General features: G+C 42.5%; 2 protein-coding genes across 3 annotated transcripts in view; both read right to left on the minus strand.

Moving 5' to 3' along the window:
• Nucleotides 1-4,110, minus strand: part of LOC106595135 (ly6/PLAUR domain-containing protein 6B) — a 55,858-nt gene extending 51,748 nt beyond the window's left edge. The window contains exon 1 of one of the 2 annotated variants that reach the window (XM_045704833.1): nt 3,880-4,110. In XM_045704833.1, coding sequence (XP_045560789.1) covers nt 3,880-4,095 — 216 coding nt within the window. In that variant the 5' untranslated portion in view covers nt 4,096-4,110. The remainder of the gene's footprint in view (nt 1-3,879) is intronic. The other variant, XM_045704834.1, reaches the window with a different exon arrangement.
• Nucleotides 4,111-13,557: 9,447 nt separating this feature from the next.
• LOC106582408 (kinesin heavy chain) overlaps nt 13,558-15,632 on the minus strand; it is a 34,040-nt gene continuing 31,965 nt past the window's right edge. The window contains exons 11-15 of the mRNA XM_045704399.1: nt 15,494-15,628; nt 15,037-15,180; nt 14,708-14,791; nt 14,262-14,504; nt 13,558-14,103 (exon numbers count right to left, since the gene is read on the minus strand). Coding sequence (XP_045560355.1) covers nt 13,990-14,103; nt 14,262-14,504; nt 14,708-14,791; nt 15,037-15,180; nt 15,494-15,628 — 720 coding nt within the window. The 3' untranslated portion in view covers nt 13,558-13,989. The remainder of the gene's footprint in view (nt 14,104-14,261; nt 14,505-14,707; nt 14,792-15,036; nt 15,181-15,493; nt 15,629-15,632) is intronic.

Consider the following 15,632-nt stretch of genomic DNA (forward strand, 5'->3'; position numbering starts at 1 on the left):
TCTTTTAGTATTAATGCATGCATCTTTGCATAGTCACTTTACCCCTACCTACGTGTACAAATTACCTTGACTAACCTGTACCCCTGCACATTGACTTGGTACCGGTAAGTATGCATTTCACTGCAAGGCCTACACCTGTTGTATTCGGCGCATGTGACAAATAACATTTGATTTATTACAGTAGGTTTGTTGCAGGGGTTTATTTGGAGGGGGGATTCAACGGGGGTTAAAAACTGAGAAGACTGAATGAAAAATGAAAACAAATTTTTCCCTCTCCGCCTTTGCCATATCTCTGGTCATCTTACCCCACACCACCCTCCATCACTCTCACACTCCATCTATACATCTCTCCATCTGTCTCCTTCCCTCTCTCCATCGGGAAAATCTGGACGGTGAACAAGGCTTGGATCCACATTGTACGGTTGATAACGGTAACTACAATGTTACTGTTATGTCATTTAGTTCATTATGTTGTTCGTTATATCCAGACAGTCTCTTGAAAAACACAATGCCTTCTCCAAAGATACTTTTTAAACAAAAACATTTATATATTTCGGTATCTTTAGTATCTTTCTTTGAAACCAGAGCTTCCACTTATTTACTGCTTTGCTGAAACAACAAAAACACATGTTCAACACATCTACGGTACTTGTCAACATTCAGATTAGACCCACTCAGAATGTGGTGGTATATTTTATATTAGATGGTATTACCAATGCTTAATTATGACATGTGTTCTTATCAGAAACTCTGAGTCGTAAACCATGAATAAAAAAACAACATTCTGTTATCTAATCTATCCATAGCATTAGCAGTAGTCTGTCTTCACAGATTGTTTAGTTATTTATCCTGCTACAAATCACTGTCCTAATCTTATCCCTAGCCTACATGTATACATCTGTCTCATATTACTCCAGTATTCCTGCATTAAGCACAAAATGTCTTGTTTTCTTTTATTATGTATTGTTTTTATTAGGTAGCCTGGCAGGTAGGAGTGTTAGGCCAATAACTGAAAGGCTGCTGGATCGAATCCCCGAGCAGAGAAGGACAAAATCTGTCGTTCTACCCCTGAGCAAGGCAGTTAACCCCCAACAACATCTGTTGTTCTACCCCTGAGCAAGGCAGTTAACCCCCAACAACATCTGTTGTTCTACCCCTGAGCAAGGCAGTTAACCCCCAACAACATCTGTTGTTCTACCCCTGAGCAAGGCAGTTAACCCCCAACAACATCTGTTGTTCTACCCCTGAGCAAGGCAGTTAACCCCCAACAACATCTGTTGTTCTACCCCTGAGCAAGGCAGTTAACCCCCAACAACATCTGTTGTTCTACCCCTGAGCAAGGCAGTTAACCCCCAACAACATCTGTTGTTCTACCCCTGAGCAAGGCAGTTAACCCCCAACAACATCTGTTGTTCTACCCCTGAGCAAGGCAGTTAACCCCCAACAACATCTGTTGTTCTACCCCTGAGCAAGGCAGTTAACCCCCAACAACATCTGTTGTTCTACCCCTGAGCAAGGCAGTTAACCCCCAACAACATCTGTTGTTCTACCCCTGAGCAAGGCAGTTAACCCCCAACAACATCTGTTGTTCTACCCCTGAGCAAGGCAGTTAACCCCCAACAACATCTGTTGTTCTACCCCTGAGCAAGGCAGTTAACCCCCAACAACATCTGTTGTTCTACCCCTGAGCAAGGCAGTTAACCCCCAACAACATCTGTTGTTCTACCCCTGAGCAAGGCAGTTAACCCCCAACAACATCTGTTGTTCTACCCCTGAGCAAGGCAGTTAACCCCCAACAACAACTGTTGTTCTACCCCTGAGCAAGGCAGTTAACCCCCAACACATCTGTTGTTCTACCCCTGAGCAAGGCAGTTAACCCCCAACAACAACTGTTGTTCTACCCCTGAGCAAGGCAGTTAACCCCCAACAACATCTGTTGTTCTACCCCTGAGCAAGGCAGTTAACCCCCAACAACATCTGTTGTTCTACCCCTGAGCAAGGCAGTTAACCCCCAACAACATCTGTTGTTCTACCCCTGAGCAAGGCAGTTAACCCCCAACAACATCTGTTGTTCTACCCCTGAGCAAGGCAGTTAACCCCCAACAACAACTGTTGTTCTACCCCTGAGCAAGGCAGTTAACCCCCAACAACAACTGCTCCCCAGGCCCCAATGACATGGATGTTGATTAAGGCAGCCCCCCCGCACCTCTCTGATTCAGAGGGGTTGGGTTAAATGCGGAAGACACATTTCAGTTGATTACATTCAGTTATGCAACTTACTAGGTATCCCCCTTTGCCTATTTTGATATTGATTACTGCACTGTTGGGTAGAGCTTGCAAGTTAAGCATTTCACTGTACTTGTGCATGTGACAATAAAACGTGAAACTGAAACGTGCTTCTTCTTGACTATAAACTAATAACCCAGACATCTGATGCCGACACTCCGTTTTTTTCTTTAAAATGTATCTTAAACAAAAACCAATAATTGCAAAATTAAACAAACCATACAACTCTATGCACAAGGACTAATTTGAACCATTTACACATATTTACAATGCAGATGCAAAGTTTGGTAACAGAATGACGGCACAAACAGCACAAACCGTCATTCTGTTACCACACTTTGCATCTGCTCTGTTCTTCAAGTAAATGGGGGGTGGGGGGGATGCCAACACCTTGCCCCCCTACTCTTCCCACACACATCGCTTTTCAGCTTGTTTTAGTTGTGTGGCAGCAGTTGGTGTGTATGGGACCAAGTGGAGAAGCCTAGCAGCTGTCTGGACAAAGCACACCAAGAGTATCCTCTAGTCTAGTGAGTACAGATGCTTCAGCAGTCCTAGGTTAGTTTTAGTTTCATATCAAATATCTTTAATGATCGAACACAAACACAAATATAGGTAGCGTATGATTTCAAAGCTATATATTGTCTCAGATGTACATTTACATGAGTGACAGCTATATGTTGAGTGAGAGCAATACTCAAGACATTTCAACTAAATACACTTATAGAAACTGTCAAAGGCAATATATTTCTGTTGGCTGTGCCTTTCTGTTTCCTGAAAGCTGTGTGGCCATGGCTTGGCCATGGGTGACAGATTGAGACAGGGGTCAGCAATGGATCCCTGGGCAGCCAGGACACACACAGAGGCCATGTGCCACTGCAACTGTCATTACTGAACATGAACTGAGAGAGAGAGAGAGAGAGAGAGAGAGAGAGAGGTCTGGTTGGGTGGTTTCCTAGACCACTAGAAAAAAACAACTAATTCAATTGTAGGCTAACTACTAAACACACAATATAGTATACTAAATGCATTATTCTGTCTCATACTTGCTGAATAATCAAGTTTTGTGTTGTGGTTTGGATCACATTTATGGACAGTGAGTGACACTAAATAAATATGTCCATCTCTCAGTTCTGCCAGTAGTCCATAACTGAGAGTACAGACACTCAGATGTCCATTGTTTCTCCTATGGCTCAAGAATTGTAAAGTATTGGGCATGAGTGTTTCTCACACTATTTCAATGGCCAAATACAATGGGCTTTGTTCCATGGTTAAACATGTCTCCAACAGCTGTCTGCTGGGGGGATAACAGTTCACGACAATGGACTACAATGAATGTAGCCGCCGTCGATACGATTTGCGATGAGGAGGAAAATTCTAGATTTTACATGGTCAACACCGCTGCTTCTGGTTCCCCACAATTTAACACTTCTGTAAACATTTCCATATCCGACGATGGTTTTTACAGTTTTCTGTAACACTGACAATAATGCCTCTGTATAAAATATAAAGTGTAGCCTGTTCTCTATCAATCACTTATTGGCTTTCCTCCCACGTGAGCCAATGCAACACCGTGTAACCGCGCAAATGACTTACTTTTGGCAGTGTTTTGTTTCTGGATTCAGTTGAAAACGGAGAGGTGTCTTTATCGTCGCCTACAGCTTGGGTGGATGAACCATGTTGACTGTACCGGTGGTTGGCAGGGCGGCAGGCGCACAGGGACCGGGTGAGACGGGAGAGCCAACCGGAGGGCGGAGCTGAAGGGCAGGTGAAGGATAAGCGGATGTGGAAGCTTGCGTGGGCTAATGTCATAACTCAAATCTCCCCCGCACATGTTTGAATATGAAAATTACACAATTTCCCAAGAAAAAAATACATATTGATTAAAATAATAATCCGTTTTTTATTCTGTCTGAAACAAAGGGTTCAGTCTAGGTCCAATATTATTATGTAGGCCTATGTAAATAAGTAGCCTTGGGCTATTGTTTGCCAACAATATACTTGTTCAGTGTCATCTTTTTTTTAAATTACATCTTGACATCAGACAATTGAGTCTTACACCATGCAGTCATCACCTGCACAAGTTTGACCAAAACGAACAGTTGTGGTAGCCAATAGGTACAGGACAGATACATATGGCGATGGACATTATCGATTGCATGTGATGAGAAAACTGCTATATACAGTTGAAGTCGGAAGTTTACATACACCTGAGCCAAATACATTTAAACTCAAGTTTTTCCTGACATTTAATCCTATTAAAAATTCCCTGTCTTGGGTCAGTTAAGATCAACACTTTATTTTAAGAATGTGAAATGTCAGAATAATAGTAAAGAGAATTATTTATTTCAGCTGTTATTTCTTTCATCACATTCCCAGTGGGTCAGAAGTTTACATACACTCAATTAGTATTTGGTAGCACTACCTTCAAATTGTTTAACTTGGTTCAAACGTTTCAGGTAGCCTTCCAGAAGCTTCCCACAATAAGTTGGGTGAATTTTGGCCCATTCCTCCAGACAGAGCTGGTGTAACTGAGTCAGGTTTGTAGGCCTCCTTACTCGCACACGCTTTTTCAGTTCTGCCCACACATTTTCTATAGGATTGAGGTCAGGGCTTTGTGATGGCCTCTCCAATACCTTGACTTTGTTGTCCTTAAGCCAATTTAACACAACTTTGGAAGTATTCTTGGGGTCATTGTCCATTTGGAAGACCCATTTGCGACCAAGCTTTAACTTCCTGACTGATGTCTTGAGATGTTGCTTCAATATATCCACATAATTTTCCCTCCTCATGATGCCATTTATTTTGTGAAGTGCACCAGTCCCTCCTGCAGCAAAGCACCCCCACAACATGATGCTGCCACCCCCGTACTTCACAGTTGGGATGGTGTTCTTCGGCTTGCAAGCGTCCCCCTTTTTCCTCCAAACATAACGATGGTCATTATGGCCAAACAGTTCTATTTTTGATTCATCAGACCAGAGGACATTTCTCAAAAAAATCTTTGTCCCCATGTGCAGTTGCAAACCGTGGTCTGGCTTTTTTATGGCGGTTTTGGAGCAGTGGCTTCTTCCTTGCTGAGCGGCCTTTCAGGTTATGTCGATATAGGACTCGTTTTACTGTGGATATAGATACTTTTGTACCCGTTTCCTCCAGCATCTTGACAAGGTATTTTGCTGTTGTTCTGGGATTGATTTGCACTTTTCGCACCAAAGTACGTTCATCTCTAGGAGACAGAACGCGTCTCCTTCCTGAGCGGTATGACGGCTGCGTGGTCCCATTGTGTTTATACTTGCGTACTATTGTTTGTACAGATGAACGTGGGACCTTCAGGCGTTTGGAAATTGCTCCCAAGGATGAACCAGACTTGTGGAGGTCTACAATTATTTTTCTGAGGTCTTGGCTGATTTCTTTTGATTTCCCCATGATGTCAAGCAATGAGGCACTGAGTTTGAAGGTAGGCCTTGAAATACATCCATAGGTACACCTCCAATTGACTCAAATGATGTCAATTAGCCTATCAGAAGCTTCTAAAGCCATGACATCATTTTCTAGAATTTTCCAAGCTGTTTAAAAGCACAGTCAACTTAGTGCATGTAAACTTCTGACCCACTGGGATTGTGATACAGTGAGTTATAAGTGAAATAATCTGTCTTCAAACAATTGTTGGAAAAATTACTTGTGTCATGCACAAAGTAGATGTCCTATTCGACTTGCCAAAACTATAGTTTGTTAACAAGTGATTTGTGGAATGGTTGAAAAACAAGTTTTAATGACTCCAACCTAAGTGTATGTAAACTTCCGACTTCAACTGTATAGCTTCTCTTTAACCGTGGAAAACCGTCTGATCAACATTTTCCCCTGTCTCACAGTCACGAAACACTTGCAGTGCATTGTTGCCTCAGAAACACTTGCTTTACAAACCTATCAATCATACAAAGAGTTAGGCCTACTAACAGTGCCCAAAGACACTTGAGAGACAAAGAGAGAGAGGCGATCAGATAAATTAAATTAAAAACAGGAAATGACGTTTAGCTCAGTATTTTGACAGAAGACAGGAGTCATCATTCAGTCATCATGATAATACCTTAAGGACAGGTCAATCATATTTATAAGACATCAAATCAGGAACATAAATAAATTGATGACTTTCACCAGGAAGCAAGTATGAAGGGTAAAGAATGCCATATACCCTGTTCAAAGACACCGTAATAGAACACAACAGCATAATGTGGTGGGCTATTTGAGACTGCCTTTTTTTATACCTCGTACAAAGTTCAGCAAAACACTTGGCTTTGTGAACTAGAATGAAAGAAGCATCGATATGAACAAAGCATTGATATCAGCAAAGCATCGATATCAACAAAGCATCGATATCAGCAAAGCATCGATATCAGCAAAGCATCGATATCAGCAAAGCATCGATATCAGCAAAGCATTGAAATCAGCAAAGAATCGATATCAACAAAGCATCGATATCAACAAAGCATCGATATCAACAAAGCATCAATATCAACAAAGCATCGATATCAACAAAGCACTTCATTTGATACATTAGACAGAGCCTATATCTACATAAACATTTGTCTGACTATCACTTAGCACCGTGAATACAAGTGGATCACAAGTGGACAAGTGACATGGAGGAAATAGACCAGTGATAACAATGACAACCATTTATCATTTATAAACCATTCTGATTGTGTTACTTCTTTCGAAGGGAGAGCATAAATCCAAAAAGACCAAACATGAAATCCCTGATAAACCCTATAACTCAAATACTCCAGTTCAGACAACGCATACACTGCAAGATGTGCTGATTGGATGATCAGCATCATGGCAGAACCAACCAATCACAGGTCTCATCATCTCATCAACTTCGGAATACCACAGGTATTCAATCATCTTTTTGGTCCATGTTTCTATACCTTCATTTACAAAAGGTCAGTTATTCACAATGCACTCTGCTTTAAATAACAACCTGGTATGTGCAATGTTCTAGTCTAAAACACCAACATGAAATCCAGCAAAGGAAGGAATATAATAAGCATCTTTTAGTTCTAATTCCTCACGTTTGAATATTTTCCTAAGCTGTATGATCCCTCAGTTTTGGCTTCGTATCACCTCATTCCCGTATTTCGACTCGGTTTGCATGTGACACATATTAAAAGATTCAACTCCCCCTGAAACCTAAGAAGAAATTCAAGGTTCTCTCTCAACAATCTATGCACCAATGCTGTTTTAGACTGTTGCTACTGTAGCTTGACAATGATTAAACACATATTGGATACATAATCGGAATTCTAAAAGTTCACAATGAGATAGTTGTTCTGTATCTTACCCATGTTCTTCTCAAACACATATGAGAAACATACTGTATATATAGAGTAGATTAGTCATCTCTGATCATAAACTCTTCATGTTACTTCAGTGGTGTGTGATGTTGTCAAAGCAAATTTTCAAATGACTAACATCAATGTTGCATGAATAAAATGTCTAAAATAAATTGCCGATATCAAACTTGTGTAAATAGTGAAATCAACAAAATTCACTATGAAATAAAGTGGTACTTTCAAAACACTAACATCTACTATTGAAAGTGATCCAGACAGCCATCAGTAACACTACGTGAGTTCTAAAACACACTACAATCCTAACAGTGTCTTTTAATCTTTAACAACGTCTGTGGCCATTCTAGTGTTTTTGAGGGTATTGGTGTCAGGCAGAAACCCCTAAACAACCATATTCAGTGTGACCCTCCAAACCTTCTTTTCTCATAATTTCTATAGGAAAACCAGTCTGTTTCACAAGATACAACAATGAACGAGCATCAGAGAGAGAGGAACCTCAACAACATACAGTAGCTCATTACACAATTTCACTCAGGGAGAAAGAGAAAGAGAGAAAGAGAGAGAGAAAGAGCGAGAGAGAAACAGAGAGAGAGAGCGAGAGAAAGAGCGAGAGAGGAGAGAGAGAGAGAAAGAGTGAGAGAGAAAGAGCGAGAGAGAGAGAGAGAGAGAGAGAGAGAGAGAGAGAGAGAGAGCACCAGACACAGAGGTAAAGTAAGAGCGATTCAAGGAGGAGATAGAGATGAAAAGAACTTGTTCAGCATTAAGGAGCCTCTCTTTCCTCTTGGCTATGAGGAGAGGAGACCTTAATAAGGATATCTGGCGTACAGAGTGTTTGGGAATGAGGCGTCTGAAGTCCCAGTAAAGGCATGGTGGTGAGAGAAGGAGAGGAGGATTGTTCCCAGTGGTTAGAAAGACAGGTCCATGGAGAAAGAGAATATCAGAGACAGTCCCAGTGTGGGTTCAGGTCCAGAACGGAGAGAAGAGAATATCTGTACATCCAACAGGAAAAAACAGCTGCCACCTGCTGCTATTAAAAAACAAAAGAGAAACAGACTAAGGGAGACTCAGAAATATATTGTTTATGGGTCTATTGACTAATATTGCACTGTAAGTGTGAGTTAATGTCATAAGATTGGTGATGCACAGTATATCCGATAGCATGAGGTTATGAAAGGGACAAAAACACAGTTCTGATTTTATAGACATGTGCTGCCCCCTTTTGGACCAATACTGAACTTTACATTTGAGATTTAGAGGCTAAAGTGCCTCTGAACACTTTCCTGGGGACCCTAAGTGCTCCGAGACACCAATAGCGTTTGATGGCCGAGAGTACTTAGCACGTCTGGAGGTAATTTGACAAACGAGTGTGAACCGATTTTACATGTAGAATCGCATGAACAATGTTAGCCGTCTACAGCAGGTGCTCCATAAAACACAGCGTGCTGAACGATCGCCCGACGAATGCTAGATCCATATTCAGCGCGATGTGTACGAGACTTAATGCTCTTTAATATTTAAATCTCTTGTACTTGTTTCTAGAATAGAGCGAATGCTTTGGTCCTAACATGGCTATTGGCACAAACGCAGATGTCAGTGAGGCCTTTGGATTTCTCTGTAAAACTCAAACTGGTTCAAGCCTGAATTAAAGCCTTTGAAACTTCATTAATTAATAGCTGGTTTCCTGACTGTCATTCATTTTTTCAAAAGGCCAACAGCACCAGAGTGGGCCAACTCCAGAGTCCAACATCAATCAGACCAATATGATTAATTCATGCTAAACGCATGACACAAAGAGACGTGGCCACACAGCTGGCCACAGGGTTCTAACACAGATATTTCTTCTAAGATGTGATTTGGCTGAATCAAGCGTTCAAGAGGTGTATTGTTTCAATCTGGTTGTTGAAAATGGAGCAGTGTGGGAAGTAGGACTTTGGAAACTTGGAAAGGTCATTGGAGTCTATCAGAGAGAAGTGAACTACTAAGCTTTCTGGAGCAATCGCTAAGCACACCCACCTGTTTGACCTCACTAAGTGTTAAGTTCATGTTTTAAGTATCCCTATATTTCTGTTATTACAGTGCTACCACTCTGTTATTAGTACGCCTGCGCAGTAGTCTCACTGGAGATGGACCTGGCCTGAGTGTGATGGCGACTATGTACTGTGGTAATACGGTGAAGCAAACGTTGTTAAACTGGAGCCTAGTCGTTGTGTCATTTTGAGTTAACATTGGTAGTAGAGGATGGTTAATAACTACAATATGCCACCACGCTTCGACGAGAAGAGGTCGTACGAAAGTTGGAAAAATTTACTTGGAATCTGGACACGGGTTACTAATCTGGACGATAAAAAGCAAGCACTCGCGGTGGTATTATTGCTTGAGGGAAGAGCGAGAGCTACAGCACTGGAAATATCCGTTGAGGATTTGAACAAGGGTGATGGTATGGGAACTGATCAGAGCACTGGATTCTGTGTTTCTTAAAGAAGAGGGAGACCGTGCCTACAAGGCATATTCAAACTTTGACAGTGTTACTAGAGACATTTCGGTTGCAATGACGGACTACATAATTGATTTCGAACAGAGGTACAACAGGATGCGCAAGTACAAGAAAGATTTTTGGTGAAAAGACGTCAGTCGGGCCAATAACATGGAATGCAAGTGAGTGACGCAGCATATTACACTGAGCAGCAGAGAAAAGGCACCAACAGGTCACGTTCTCAATACAACCAGACGAGGGCGTCATTGCCCGGCACAAATCCACTGGGCAGGTATGGAAGGAGATCAAAATGTCAAAATTTTAGATTTCTGGTTCCAACCGCTGTGTCTTTGTGAGACTCATAGTAGGTGAACGGATGATCTCCACATGTGTGGTTCCCACCGTGAAGCATGGAGGAGGTGGTGTGATGGTGTGGGGGTGCTTTGCTGGTGACACTGTCAGTGATTTATTTAGAATTCAAGGCACACTGCCTTGAATTTTACCCTCTCGGCAGTGGCCCACAGACGCTTCTCCAGCTTGGGAAGCTCGCAGTGCAGGTCGGCGTTATCACGCACCAACTGGAGAGACGAGTCACGGGGGATATGAAGTTCTGTTATGTGTTTTAAGTTTCAAGTTTTATTGTCACATATGCAGGTACAGTGAAATGCCTTTCTTGCCAGCTCTTTCCAAACAATGCAGTAATCAATATCAGAAGTACTATAAAATCAAGTAGAACAAAAACACACGAGAACTAGAAATAAAAAAAAAACATTTACCATATTTCCAATGTGTAGAGATACTGGAGTGATAGAGGTAGGTATGTATAGGGGTAAGGTGACTAGGCATCAGGATTTATGATGAACAGAGTAGCAGCAGCATATATGAGGATTGAATGTGAGTGTGTATGCTTGTGTATATAGTATGTATGAATGTATGTGTAACGGGTGTCGTAAGGATCAGACCAAAATGCAGCGGGAACGTGTATACTCATCTTTTTAATGTGAAGAAGGAAAAACAAACAAATCACGTACACAATACAAACGAACGACACTAACAGTCCAATCAGGTGCTCAGACACTAAACAGGAGACAACTACCCACAAATACCATAGAACAAACACCCCTCTTAAATAAGACCTTCAATTAGAAGCAACGAGAGGCAGCTGCTTGCAATTGAAGGTCAACCCCATTAACTAAACATAGACATAGAACGACTAGAACTAACATAGAAATAAACTAACAAGAACATAGCCCAAAAACCCCGGAACACTCTAAACAAACACCCCTCTTACATAATAACATAACCCAACAATCCCCGAACCACATAAAACAAACACCCCCTGCCACGTCCTGACCAAACTACAATAACAAATAACCCCTTTACTGGTCAGAATGTGACAGTATGTATGTATGTATGTATGTATGTATGTATGTATGTGTGTGTGTGTGTGTGTGTGTGTGTGTGTGTGTGTGTGTGTGTGTGTGTGTGTGTGTGTGTGTGTGTGCGTGTGCGTGTGCGTGTACGTGTGCGTGTGTGTGCGTGTGCGTGTGTGTGTGTATGTCGTACCTGTTTGTGGACCTTGGTGAGCTGCTCCAGGTTGTTCTCCAGGAAGGTAATCCTCTGTCTCTGAGCCAGACTACCCACAGCCTCATCATTATCCATCTCTGCACTCTGATTGGACAGAAACAGGGAAGTGACTTCACACAACATACTTACTAACTGAATTCCTTGCATAACATAGGCTATGAACAAACCCCATCCAAGCAATTGCTTCACACAACTTACACATGAATAAATGTCAACATTCCCACATGGGACTTTAGTGTGAGAACAGACACATGAAGTTATTTCCTAAAGGAAACAACAGCCCAACACAAATCAGTAACAGCAAACGCAGTGTCATCAAATACAGCCTGCGGCACTTTACACTGTGAGACCAGAGTGATGTCACCTTTCTCAGCAGGGAGGGACACACCACAACTGCTAACATTTACAATACATGTCTGAAAAAGTGGTTTCTAAGGTCTACTTGTTTTGTGGTTTGCCTTCCTCTTCTGGTCTTAGATAGTGATAACACTGAACCAAACAACATCCTGTTAGTTGTCAGCTGGTTTTAGATAGTGATGACACTGAACCAAACAACAGCCTGTTAGTTGTCAGCTGGTTTTAGATAGTGATGACACTGAACCAAACAACAGCCTGTTAGTTGTCAGCTGGTTTTAGATAGTGATGACACTGAACCAAACAACAGCCTGTTAGTTGTCAGCTGGTTTTAGATAGTGATAACACTGAACCAAACAACATCCTGTTAGTTGTCAGCTGGTTTTAGATAGTGATAACACTGAACCAAACAACGGCCTGTTAGTTGTCAGCTGGTTTTAGATAGTGATGACACTGAACCAAACAACATCCTGTTAGTTGTCAGCTGGTTTTAGATAGTGATAACACTGAACCAAACAACATCCTGTTAGTTGTCAGCATAGACGCTGGATGATATAAGGCATACAGCATGCCCACAAATGGGTGACTATGTGATAGTTTACAGAGTGGAAACATTGTAGCTGAGATTTACGGACATTTCTCCCCCAAATAGCCTATCCTTCCTGTACTTACCATGCTGATGCGGCAGGTCAGCTCTTGGATGAAGAGCCTGCACAGGTTGTGCAGAGGTCTGAAGCTCCTTGGCCTGGAGGAAGGGGCAAATCTCTCATCGTCAATGAGTTCAACATCTATCAACACCTGAGATGTATTTAAAAAAAAGCCAGCACAAGTAAGTCAGATTAACTACATTATGTTAACTCCACTCAGCACAGTGTCTTCTAGACCCTTCAGAACCTCCTTGGCCTGCTCTCGCTTCTCATTGATGAAGCTACAGCAGAGACATGCAGAGGACTGATGAGGATCTGACCATGTTATGACCATGCTATGGCCCATCTATACAGTCTAAGCCTGGGGGGTTGAGGGAGGGATGGGGTGCTGCTAAACTGACATATGGAATTGTTTTAATAAGGTCATACCAAGGACCATTTAGCTATTGGATGTTGAATTGTAAAACCCCTTGAAGTATTAAAAAAAAATGGTTTGATGAAACATTGAATTTGGCCGTACTGCTATTAGCCCATACAAACACACTGAATAACACATTCACTACATGGAACAACAGACAGTCCCCCAAAACATCTAAAGGAAGTTCGTCCTGAAGTGTCTGTTCTATATCTGAGAAATATAAAAAAGATCAGGAAACTATTCCTTTTTGTTATACTTCAGCCGAGTCCCAAGACGCGTGTGGGGGTTGTAGAGAACCCTGTCGTGTTCGTGAGAATCATGCCTTTCCATAGAGGGGTCATAATAGTTTTGTAGGCCAAACCGTTCAGATGCTACAGTGAGAAGACTGATTTTCGGGATGACAAACACTGCTTTAGCTCTGCCACCTTTCACTGCAGATACGGAAGTGGTGGATTGAGACACATCCAATCCCCAGTTTAAAATGGATTTTGATGGATATTTTTTTCTTATGCCAATTAGATTTCTGTGGGGCTGCAGAAATCAACCCTAGGGGTTTATGACCATGTTATGATTATGCTATGACCATTTCTGAGGAGAACCAAACAGAGCTGTGGCAGATACTGTAATAAATAGACTTGCACAAGTTTCTGCAGTTGCTCGTCCTTCTGCTGCTCCTCAGCCTTCAGTTTGTCATAGTCTGACTGCAGCTTCCTCTGTTCCAGCTGAAGGCCCTGGTTCAGACTAGAGGAGAGCAGATGGGTTGTATACAGTAGAGTACAAATCAATGCTATACTGTACATGGCGTAATTATCTCCTGGGACTGTGTTCACTACCTGAAATGAGACTTGAAAAAGACCTGCAAATGAAATAAAATCTCTCTTACTCCTTGAGCTCCTCCAAGACCCTCTGCTTGTGGTCGATCTCATCTCTCCGACGGGACAGCTGCTTCTGATGGACCTCTCTATGGTTCTCCATCTGTTCCTCTAGGGTCTTCTATAGAGTGCAGAAGGGAACACAGGGTCAAGGGTCAAGTTGAATTGATTTACCTTTCACAGGAATTTGAAGAGTGGGGGAAAAAAGAAAGGGGGATAAAGGGGGAGGGATGGAAGGAGGGGAGAGAGGGAGGATGAGAGAGATAGAGAGATCTTTACCTTCATCACTACTGCATCCTGCAGTTTGGTCAGGTGCTCCTTCTGTTTATCCATCACATGCACCTCCTTCATTTTGTCTGTGGAGACAAAGCAAGCGACATTGTTTGTTTTGTTCATGTGACATAATGATTGATGACAGGCTTGTTTGTGTTTGGGGGTCTCTCTGCGTTTCTCAGCCTGTGTGTGTAGAGTCTGAACCTCCTCCACGAGGGAGCCCTGGGTCTCCTCTAGCTGTCTCTTCTTCTGCTCTACGTGATCTTAGCCTGGTGCTGCATGGAGGACCCCATCAGGCAGGGACAGGGTTAACAGCTGAGGAAAAGAATGCTGACACTGTCTCTCTTTCCAACCAAGCTGCATGAACACAATAGTCTACTGAATAAAGGAAAATATTCCATACTATTTTTTTCAAGATATCGAAATGGATGTTACATCCACTTCCTGGTTACCTGGGCGATGAGTAACTGACAGGAGGCCAGCTCCTTCTCATTGGCCTGCATCCTGCGGGAGGTGTCGGCCAGGGAGCTCTCCAGCTGCGGTTCACCAGAGACTTTACCTCTGATTTCATCTTACTGATGTAGAGACGAGCCATGGTGAACTCCTCCTCAATGACCTCATTCACCTCCATCATCTGAAGAGCAGAGAGATCAGGACTGAGTGTGTGTGTGTGCGTGTGTATGATTACCTGTTACAAACAGTTTATGTCTGTCTAAATAACAGTGTGTATATGTGTGTATGATTCTAATTGCGTAATTGTTTAATTGTATGTCCTTATAGCCTTGAGGTCACTGGTGCCGATGATGCCTCCTATCTCACTGAGGTCTCGGAGCAGTAGACTGAGAATCTCTACTGCTCTCTTCTTATGATGACTACTGAGCTCCTGTAGACTGGTCAGCTCCCTCTGTAACCGCGCCAGAGTGGTCTGAGACACATTGACGGATTTAAAAGTGGACAGATGAGTGGACCTACAGAGTACTTAGATTATGACCCCAGCCCTACCTTTTCCACAAATCCTCTCAGCTGTACACAACAGCAATCTTTACTCCTACACATAACTTGTCGTATGTCCTCCTCACTGCGCCCTCCTCACCTGTCCAAAGTGACTTCCAAACCTGTCAACCTTGACAGTGACACATCAATGTAAACAGTATATTCACTTTATGTGGGCCATGCGGAAATCAAACCTATAACCAGAACTATTAGAACCCATCTCGTTTCCTCCCAGAGTGACTCACAGTCTTCTGGTTGAGCTGGTTGTTGGAGCGGTTCTCGTTCTCCCCCTCCTGGCTCTTGTGGTCGTAGTTAACAGCCAGTTCTTCCAGGGCCTGCAGAACCTCCTTTACCTCTTCCTTGGCCGCCTCGTTCTCCCTCTGC

This window comes from Salmo salar, chromosome ssa21 (genome assembly GCF_905237065.1).
Source record: "Salmo salar chromosome ssa21, Ssal_v3.1, whole genome shotgun sequence".
Lineage (NCBI taxonomy): Eukaryota > Metazoa > Chordata > Actinopteri > Salmoniformes > Salmonidae > Salmo > Salmo salar.